The following is a 10,770-nucleotide window of genomic DNA, read 5'->3' as shown; positions in this document are numbered from 1 at the left end:
CCAAGAGAGAGATGATTATTGTTCATCCACAGTAATACATATTGCCAGATTTTCTTTGTGATCCCACATTCAAACATCAAGTGCTTCAAATTCTCAGGATTCTCATAGAAGCAACATGTAGAGTTTTTAATCATACCAAATTTAGAGAGTCTATCTTTGGTAGCAAGTCTATTATGGCATGCCATCCAAGTAGTGTGCACAACTCTTGGTCTTGCAGTATTGCAAAACATAATTTTTCTCCATTCCACCAAGTGATGGCTCTTGGAAAGCTCCTCATATAAAGCTTATGTGTTAAATTTTCTCTTCTCTTTCATTTTCTCCCACGTTGTAGTTTGGATGGCCTCTTGCTTCATGTTGAGAACAACCTTCAATATCCATGAGCATCCTTGTTTTACATCGATACCCATGATATCTGCTCCTTTTACAAAGTAACTATGCACCCACAGTATCCATAAACTATCTAACTTACCACAAAGATTCCATAGCAGTTTGCACATACCCACTTTGCTCCACGCCTTCAGGTTCATCATATTTAAGCCACCATGTTTCTTAGGAGTGCACACTCTATACCAGGCCACCAGTGATTTTCTGGTAATGAACTATTTCCCTAACCACATGAACGACCTGCACACTGCATCTACATGCTTCAGCACCTATTTAGGAATAATGATACACTGCATCCAAAAATTAGTTATGGAAAACAATATACTTTTTATCAATTGGGCTCTACCTGCGAAACTGAGCAAACGTGTGCTCCAATGTTTAACTCTAGCAGCAATTTTCTCAACCAGGATTAAGCAATGGTGATTGGAGAGTTTTTTGCTCGTAAGAGGAAACCCCAAATAACGAAAGGGAAGAGTTCCTTCAATGAAGGAAGTGATGTTGCGGATTTCCTCTTTCACACTATCTTCCACATTACCATAATACGCCTTGCATTTTGAAGGATTGACTGATAGACATGTTGACTTAGAGAAGCTATTAAAGGCCTTCAGCATGAGCTTAACAGAGATGGCATCACCACGTGAAAAGAGCAAAAGGTCATTCGTAAAACTAATATCCATAATGTTCAATTTTTCACACTTCAAATGAAAATTGAAATTGGGATTCTTCCTCAATCTAAACAAAACTCCACGCAAATATTCCATCATCATCACAAATAGGAAGGGGGACAAGGGATCACCTTGTCTCAACCCTCGCTTGGCAGCCAAGACACTAGTGATCCTATTTTTAATATTATACCTGAATGAAACAGTAGTGATGGACAACATGACGCACTTAATGAACTTGATAGGGAAGCTCATCTCTCTAAGAATATCCTCCACAGCTCCCCATTTCACAGTATTGTACGCTTTTTGCAAGTCCATCTGGAGCATGCATCTGGGGGCACCTCTCTTGCCAATGTATCCTTTCAAAAGCTTGTATGCAAGGAGTATGTGGTCATGTATGTGCTTCCCCGACACAAAAGCTGCTTGGCTCACATAGATAATACTCCTAAGCATTATTCCTAATCTAGCTGTTAAAACCTTAGGAATTATCTTGTAAAGAGTAAAGCGGAAAGATATGGGACAAAAATATTTAATCATCTCAGAATTACTTGTCTTGGGAATGAGAGTGACCAAAGTGCTATTGGCAGCTTTGTAGAGCCTTCCCTTTTCAAAGAATTCCTCTACAGCCTTCATGATGTCTTTTCCTATAATGTGCCATGTAGCTTTAAACAAATTCTATTCGAAACCATCAATTCCTGGTGCAGTGATGTCACTTGTACCTTTAAGAGCCTTTTTTACCTCTCCTTCAGTCACCTTAGCAGTGAGGGTTTCACACTGCTCCCAGTTAACCAGAGGCCCTTCTCTCAGGACTTCAATATTTACTTTAAGTATCCTCTTAGCTACACTTCCCACCAGCTTGCCATAAAAAGTTAATATTTCTCACTCAATTTCACTTTGATCGTAGATAATATCACCATTGATGTTCTTGATACAGTGCATTTGCTTTTGACTTTGCCTGCTTTTCAGTGATGCATGAAAAAAGGCATTGTTATTGTCCCCTAAAGGTATCCACTGAATTTTTGATTTTTTCCTCAACAGTTGTTCTTCATATATTGCAGAGTTTAATAATCTCCATTGTGTGCCCTTTGGTTCTATCAATCTTGGCAATGTTCATTCTGTCTAATACAAGCTCCTGCTGAGCTTTGCTAAGATCCTCTTATGCTTTATCAATTTGCTTCTTGATGCCATTAAGGCGTTTACTCCTCTATTTGATAATAGGTTGCAATCTTCTAATCTTTTTCCACGCCACATACATAACATTCCCTTCCATTGGAGTATTCCAGTTTTCCTCTATAGCTTGCAAGAATCCTTCAGTGGTGACCACTGCATTAGGAAATTTGAACGGATAATTTCTCATATTCCTCTGTTGCAAGTTTTTTTTTAAAAACAACAGGGAATGATCTGACACCCCAAGTTCCATGATGTACAATATATAATTAACAAACTTTTGATGCCAGTCCATGTTGCCAATAACTCTATCAATCCTCGTGTATATTGTGCCCAAGCTATGTTTTTTAGACCAGGTGAAATGATCCCCTTGACTCTCTTTCTCATGAAGATCAGCATCTTTCATCATGTCTGTCAACTCTATATACTCATTTTCCTGCACAGATCTTCCTCCAATCCTATCCATAGCACACACCACATTATTAAAATCTCCCATACACATCCATGGTCCATCAATGCCACCATGAATTTGAGCAATGTCTCTCCAGAGTTGTCTTCTGTGAATAATTTGGTTGTGAGCATAAATCGCAGTGCACCACATAACCAAGTCACCACTATTGGATTGCACTCTAACATGGATAAGTTGATCTGTGCAATCCTCTACAACAAGATTAACTCTATTATTATTCCATAGAATCCAGATACGGCCATTCAAATGTTTGGAGTAATTGTCGATGTATGAAAAACTGTTACCAAATTTATTTCTAATGCTATTTACTTTATTCAACTTCACTCTAGTTTCCACTAGTATAGCAATATCAGGGTCAAGCTTCTTGAGACGGGTTGTAATCTCATTACACTTCCCTGCATTATTCAACCCCCTCACATTCCAGCTTATGATCATATTCATATTCCTTCCTCATCAAGAGGGCCCTTCAAAACCCTCAGAGGCTCAAATCCATTGTTACAATGTATGTTGTTATCACTACTTCCGACAATCTCCAACTTGTTATCATGTTGCACTACTAATTTTCCCTTAATTTTCCTAATGTGAGTCACTTGACTCCATGCTGATGAGACATGTTCAGTAGGGTTTGTGGGAGTACTGACTTCCCTTAGTTGCTAGTTTTCTTTACTTGGGGTGGCCTTCCATTCCTTAACAAGTATCTTCTTTTTTTGTTACATACATGCCATATTTTTTGACACATATCACAATACTTGGGTTTCCATTCAAACTCAATAGGTTGAATCATTTTGTTCCCTTCATTGTCCCTTATCATAATATTTTCCTTTTGTTTCTGAGTTATGTCTATTTCAACTAAGATGCGAGCATACGATATTCTAAGTTTATTAGCCGTGCATTCATCAGAGAAAAGAGGCTTACCTATGACACTATCAATCTTTCCTAGGCTTGAGGCACTCCATAGATACAAAGGCAAATGAGGTAATGTCACCCACACCGATAGAGTTCTTATCATATCTCTCTTGAAATTGAAATGCGGGCACCATTCTTTGAGGACCATTGGCATGTTCTAAATAGAATACGGGCCCCATCATCATGATAGGGTCTTTGTCTTTGTAGCTAGGAAACTTTATAAGGAAATAACCTTCATCGTGATAGTACACCTCCGACAGCTGAGCAAAACTCCAAAACCTGATCATGAACTGCTTGACAGCATTCATACTCAAGTCCTTTCCCAAGACATACATTATGAGGGTATTATCCCAGAATTGAACCTCCAATATTAAATCTTCTGGTTCAATAACAACTTTAATTTCACCTTCCATCATGCTAGGAGCAGAGTAGTTTATAGCCATACCATTTGCAGGGATGCGATTTTCACTTATTACATCGACCCACAGCTTTTTAATGGGCATGTCCTCACCTTGTTTTTCCTTCCCATCCTCAATCTTCGGCTCTAGGGTTTTAGGAATTTCTTCCTCCACAACTTGAGTCACCGCTATGTCGTCTCCATTATTATCTGTCACTTTGGTTACTTGTATTACCTTCATCATCCTGGGGTTGAACCGCTGGCAATGGAACCTTAGAACTTTATCTTATTCATTTACATACTTCTTATAATTTTTCATATTACTATTAAAATAATTATTATTAATTCCTTACTATAAAAAAAACTTATTATTAATTTATTTTTTCCTTCCATCTATTTTAATTTCTCTCTAACCAATACTAATCGCCAAAACACACATTTTTTATGTGAACCATGTACTAATTCTATGGTAAAAAATAGTACACTATTTTTTTAACAAACTTAAAATATTTACTAAATTATATTTAATTATTTTTACTAAAAAGGTCCAACCTTTGGACTGGAGGCAGAAAAACTACTCTTCACAAGATTAGGTGTCTTCCTCTACAATATTCATGTAGGACAAAGGTCCTATATATAACAAACAAGATAACCAATTCCAAGAGACTGAAAACTTGTGCCTATTGGCAAGAAGAAAAACAAATGAATATGAAGAGTCTATTTCATTTTGTCTTCCTTTCCTCTCTAGCTCTTTCTGGTAAGAACAAAAACATCTCAAATGTCTCAAAATCTTCATTATCAATGTATCAAATGCTTTAGTTTCTTCTCATTTTTTTGAATATTTTCTTATCATGTTTTTGTTTTTGTTGTTGTAGTTTCCATTTCAGTTTCTGGTCAACAACAATCCCTTGAGTTCCTTAACCTATGTGAAACAAGTGAAGACATTGTAACAGCTTCATCAAACAGTGAGTTTCCTATAGCTGTTTCTCTGAACAAAGAAAACCTCAATCATGTCTCTAACAACATTTTACTAGCTGAAACTTGGCTTAGGTCAAATATTTTCCCATTTTACCCTTCCTCAAAAATCACCAACATTGTTGGAAAAACCTCAACTTTCTGTCAACAAGACCAAAACCTAAACCAAAACAACCTTAGTTTGGTTCTGTCTGCCTTGAAAAACCTCCATCACTCACTCAAAAGATGGGGTTTAGAACAAGACATCAAAGTCTCCATTGCTCTTGATTTACATTGCTTCAACCCAAACACTGATTTGAAAATGGTTAAATCCATGACTGATTTTCTCCAATCTGTTAACTCAACATTCTCCCTCATCCAAAACTCAGATAAAAATCCAAACTTTATCACTTCCCACTTAGAATCCATGAAAAAGCTTGGATTTTTCAACCTCAACAACATCATAAACATTGCCACCATTGTCCCAAAAGAGAGAAAAACCATAACCAAAACCAGAAAGCTTTATGTCACCACAATCCCTGTTAAACCAACCCCATTTCCAGAAATCGCTCAACCCCCTTTGAGTTTCCCTGCTGGGTCACCTTCAAATCAACCAAATTCAGAACCTTTACCACCTTTAGCTCAAATAGTTTCATCACCACCACCAATTGCTTCTCCCAGTTTCTCTCCTCAAGAACAACCTTCACCACTTCCTCCACAGTTTCTTGCTCCTCCTGCTAACTCTCCTCACTATGGTTTCTCTTTACCACCTTGCAATCCAGATTATACCGGTTCACCTTCACTTTCACCTTCACCTTATCCAAATACAGTTCCTGTTCAGAAACTTTGGTGTGTTGCAAAGCCTAGTGTTCCTGAAGAAACACTGCAACAAGCTTTGGATTATGCTTGTGGTGAAGGTGGTGCTGATTGTATGGAGATTACAAACTCGCAAGGGAATTGTTTCTACCCTGATAACTTAGTTGCTCATGCTTCTTATGCTTTTAATAGTTACTGGCAGAAACATAAGAGAAATGGTGGAACATGTAACTTTGGAGGAACTGCTATGTTGATTCATTCTGATCCAAGTAAGTGTTGTGTATGTGTCTCTTCAAATTCATCACTCTCTTATGATTGAGATTAATTACTTTAATATTTTTGATTTTTTTTTTTGCAGGTTTCCTTCATTGTAGGTTTATTCTGAGCTAGATTCATGTGGAATGGAACAAGAGTTGTCTGTGTTTTGATTATTTTAATGTAGAGAATCCTATGTTAAGGTTACTATGTTTTTTTGGTTGGTTTTGCTGTTATGTATAAACTATTATGTGGACCAGTTTGAAGAATTTATGTTGTTGTAAGAAACTAAATTGAGTATCATGAATCAACTAAATTGCTTCTGGATTCATTTTAAATAAAATTATCAACTTGTTTTAGTGGAAAAGTTTTCATTTGGAATATATATTAGCTTGGTATGCAATTCATTTATTTGGTGAATTTTAATAGTAAGAACTAAGAAGGAAACTTTGGGAATAATTGAATTGTGCTAAGCTTCTAATGGCTTCAATTCGTTGCTTTAGAATGCCGTTAATGTTTTATGGATACTAGTGATATTCTTTCTTTGTTTTTACAAGAAACAAGTGCTTTATTGTTTTTGAAGTATTATCTTGCTTTCTTTTCTATGTATTGTAATGCTCATCCTTTTAGATTATCGACTATCAATTATTTGTTTGATAAAAAGTAGCTGAAGATTTTGTTTGATTAAAAATAGCATATCACAAACAAATAAGATAACTTAGAGAGGAGACATTTTTTAAGTTGGTTGATTTAATCTGTTATGTTTGATAAAATTAATGATGGACTTAACTTTAAATAAAATTGATATAAAAATATGTTAAGTTGGAATATAATTTTAGTGAACACTATCATAACCTTGAATTTAGCTCGGTATTAGTATTTTTGTCCAATCAAATGTTATTATTCAATATCATGTCATTTTTTACAATTATTTTATTTTAAAATAAATTTAAAATCTAAATTAATTTACACGGAAGATACCCATATTCAATTATTTATTATGAATTTATTTTTAATTTTTTTATTAATAAGTTACAAAGGCAAAATTGAGAGACCTAGTGATAAGTCAAAGAAAGTCTTAATGTCAAAATGCAATATACTCTTTCAGTTTCTTTTTAAGTATCATTTTTTATTTTTTACACATGCTAAGACAACTACTCTCTCCGGTCTCAAATATAAGTAAAATAAAATAAAAAAATTTATGACCTTAAATATAAGCAAAAAAATCTATAGTTATTATATTCAATGTCACTATACCAAATATATCTCTATAATTTTTTAGTACATTTTAATGTTTGCAACGATTTCCAAAGAAAAAATAGGGATAAAATTAGAAAGAGTGTAAGAATTAAATGCACTAAGACACTCTTCTTAAAAGGTGAGTTTTTTTTTTTAAATTTGCTAATTATATATTTTTTTTTGCCTATAATACTCTTAACTTTTTATTAATCTATTTTACTTTTTCTCTTTCCATAATAAATAATTAGGTGTAATTTTGACAAAACTACCATTATTACTACTTTAAATTTTAAAATGACACTTTAAAAAAAAGGAACGGATGGAGAACTTATCAATTATGGTTAATAGTATTGTTGTTGAACGGTAAAAGATTGGTTGAGATTTGGCTTATAACACTTAATATTTAGTTTTTTTTTTCTTTTTCTTTCAAATGATTGCAATGAAAGAGGAATTATGTCTCTTAGCTCCCTTGACTAAGCTTATATGCCTTAGAAGAGGGATTGATACCGCAACTTGTATTTTAGCCATGATGTTATGACTATCTTTCTTGAGCAAAATATACTCTCTTCTTTTGACAACTTGTATTTTAGCAAAGAAATTTTTTTCCACAATAAATGTCGTTGTAACTTAAAAAGTCTATTTAAAAAATGAATGTCATTAATGATTACTATTTATTTGAGGGTTTGGCTAACATGTGTCTTAAGGACACGTGTTAGGGATATTATAATTAAAAAAAAATTAAATGTAATAAAGTCATATTTAAAGTTCAATGCATTGAATACACGTGTTCCAAAAAAATATTTTTATAAATAGTTTATTAGTAACTTGTGCCTTTGAGGCACATGTTAGCTTTTTCCTTTATTTAATTATATCATTCAATTATTACTTTGCACACTACTTCTAATACATTTATATTGTTAATTTAGGAAAAGTATGATGTTTTGTGACAAAATTATTACATTTTTTAATTTGTGTGTAAAAACATTAAACGACAGTCATTTTGAAACGGAGGGAGTGTGACAGAATCTTCATCATCTTTCATGGACTATTTAACAATGATTATCAAGCCAATGTTATCACATTTTTCCTATTGGCCTCATTTTCAAGAGTTAATTTGCATTTTTCATCAATTATCGGATTTAGGCTTATGCGGTCTTTGACATGGCACTCCCCTGACTACTCCAGGGAACTTCATGTCTTAACCATGCTAGAGTTATCAAGTGATTCTCCAACTTTTCAAAAAGGAACATTTTTTCTAGCGCCTCTATAATCTCGTGCGATGATATCTTTTTTCTCCCTTTTCTTAGATTTTAGTAATGAGTTGCATAACTTGTTTCATTTTTCATATATATTGACTCAATTGTTACATCTTTTATTACATTCTTGTGAGAGTGTCTATGTGAGGTTTCTTGGGTCTTCCTTTCTTGTTCATAACCCAATACTCTTTATATATGTTGTTTGGGGGTTTCATCATTCTTCGAGTCTTCATTCCCTTATTATCTCTTCCAAAAATCTCTAGGGAAGCTATCATTTTATCTATTGTAACTTTGGTATTGTTTTTTTTTACCTTTTGTGACATACTCTCTCTCTCTCTCTCTCTCTCTCTCTCTCTCTCTCTCTCTCTCTCTCTCTCTCTCTCTCTCTCTCTCTCTCTCTCTCTCTCTCTCTCTCTCTCTCCAAGTAAGGTCGACTACCTGCACTTTTGAATGTTAGCTTGAACTTCCCTCTAACGCTGATGTAGGAATTCCTATATGGTATAGAACTTTGCATAACAATGTGTTGTTTCACTAGGTCTTGAGTGAGACATTCTATATTAGATGGCATGTCTGTCTTGTTAATACCAAGAACTGGGACCAACACGATGGTTAACCTATTGAACGTGGTTTCGTATTTCGTCTACCTTTCCCTTTGTAAGGATTTGACAAACTTGACTTTAGGCTAACACATCTGTTTCATTTTCTATTTATTCCTTACATTTGTCTTGAACCCTGTAGGAAAGACATCATGACTACAATCATGGTTATGAAGGGATCAATTTCCACAACCATATTTGGGAACTCTTTATAGGCCAACTTGAACATGCTTGCTTTGATGGTTTTTTATTAGCCCATTAAAAACGCAGTTGATCATTATATAGTTGCATGAGTTACGCCACTTGCAATACTTCTTTCCTTTGATTTCTTAGGGTGGAGGGATTTTGTGACCATAAAATAGTTGAATGTTCTTAAATTTATTTAGATGATCAAATATTTAGTTCAATTTTGTAATGTCAAAGGTATATTTTATTATATCTTGTTACTTAATGGTTCATTTCCTCTTAGTAGGATTTAGGGCAAGACAAAAATAGTTTCTCTTTAAAGAATTTAGCTACCGCTGTAGAATTTGCTGACATGCGAAAGTCATATTCCTCCATATCTATGACAAAGACTAAGTATGGGCTTCTCCATCGAGTAACACACATATTCTCTCTTTCCTATATCATTTGCTCAATGTGTGATGCTTTGAAAGCCAATTCATTCATATTATGATAAGCTTGTCCAGTCAATTTCTCTTTTAGTTTTGGGTGCATGCCCGTTGATGGTCATTGATATGTATTCACCATAAGGAAATCAGAGTGAACATTTTATATCCTTTTTTATGAACCACTTAAGAAGACTATTTGCATATTCATCAACAAGTTGTTCCAAAGTCATCAAATCAATTGTCATTACCTCAGACAAAGGCCATTAAAATTTCATTGAAACAATTCCCCATGTATGTCAAGGTTTGTATTGACCTTGGTAGGAGAAAAGAGCACTACATAAATGTTCTTGTCAACAATATAGGGAACAGCTATAGTTTGTGGAGTTCATTAAGGTTTTCTTTACCACACTTAGAAAATACTAGTATAGAATAATAAAGAGTCTTGTCGCCTCTAGGAAGAGGCATTAACTTTCAACCTATTAATGATATGACTTATTATAGATAGACATATCTACATGATTTAGTTAGATCCTAAAATAAATCTTGATTGTATTAATTATGAGGTTGGGCACCAACAACTGTTGTCTAGGAAGTCTAGCCCCGACTTTAGTTGACTGGCGCCACAAATTATTAGGGGGTTGGAAACCATGTTGAAATTGAACATAAGGTTAGGGATTTCCCCATGCATTATCTTGGTTCTCTTCGACATTGTTTCTCATAAGACTTCCAAATACAAATGGTGCATTACATTGGGGTATGGATATATGATCCATGGCAGTTCACTAACATAACCAACGAATAATCGAGGTGTCGCTAAACCCATCGGGGTGGTATGGAGATTGTGGTATGCATGTTGTAAAATTAGCAGATAAAGCTTCTAAACATGCCCATGGGTCCTGAATTGGATAGTCCTCAATTGATATCCAAATTTAAGATGTTTGTCTAAAGGTGTTTTCTCTAGCATAAAACATGTTCTTCTGCACAGTATTGCCATGATGTGTTACTTGTGGCATACCAATATTCTTCTCATGGCATCATTTTCGTTTGTACATGTCCAA

General features: G+C 34.5%; 2 protein-coding genes across 2 annotated transcripts; one reads left to right on the top strand and one right to left on the bottom strand.

Moving 5' to 3' along the window:
- Positions 1-2,250: 2,250 nt before the first annotated feature.
- Positions 2,251-3,123, bottom strand: LOC131650179 (uncharacterized). Its single transcript, XM_058919902.1, has one exon. The coding sequence runs from the start codon at positions 3,121-3,123 to the stop codon at positions 2,251-2,253; it is 873 nt and encodes a 290-aa protein (XP_058775885.1).
- A 1,463-nt stretch (positions 3,124-4,586) lies between these two features.
- On the top strand, positions 4,587-6,369 carry LOC131646929 (glucan endo-1,3-beta-glucosidase 13-like). The gene is made up of 3 exons (XM_058916855.1): positions 4,587-4,742; positions 4,861-6,024; positions 6,114-6,369. The coding sequence occupies exons 1-3, from the start codon at positions 4,688-4,690 to the stop codon at positions 6,143-6,145; spliced, it is 1,251 nt and encodes a 416-aa protein (XP_058772838.1). The 5' UTR covers positions 4,587-4,687; the 3' UTR covers positions 6,146-6,369.
- The last annotated feature ends 4,401 nt before the right edge of the window (positions 6,370-10,770 follow it).

The sequence above is a fragment of the Vicia villosa genome, linkage group LG2, assembly GCF_029867415.1.
Source record: "Vicia villosa cultivar HV-30 ecotype Madison, WI linkage group LG2, Vvil1.0, whole genome shotgun sequence".
Taxonomy (NCBI): Eukaryota; Viridiplantae; Streptophyta; class Magnoliopsida; order Fabales; family Fabaceae; genus Vicia; species Vicia villosa.
Note: the sequence above shows the minus strand (reverse complement) of the source record. Positions and strands in the feature narration are given on the sequence as shown.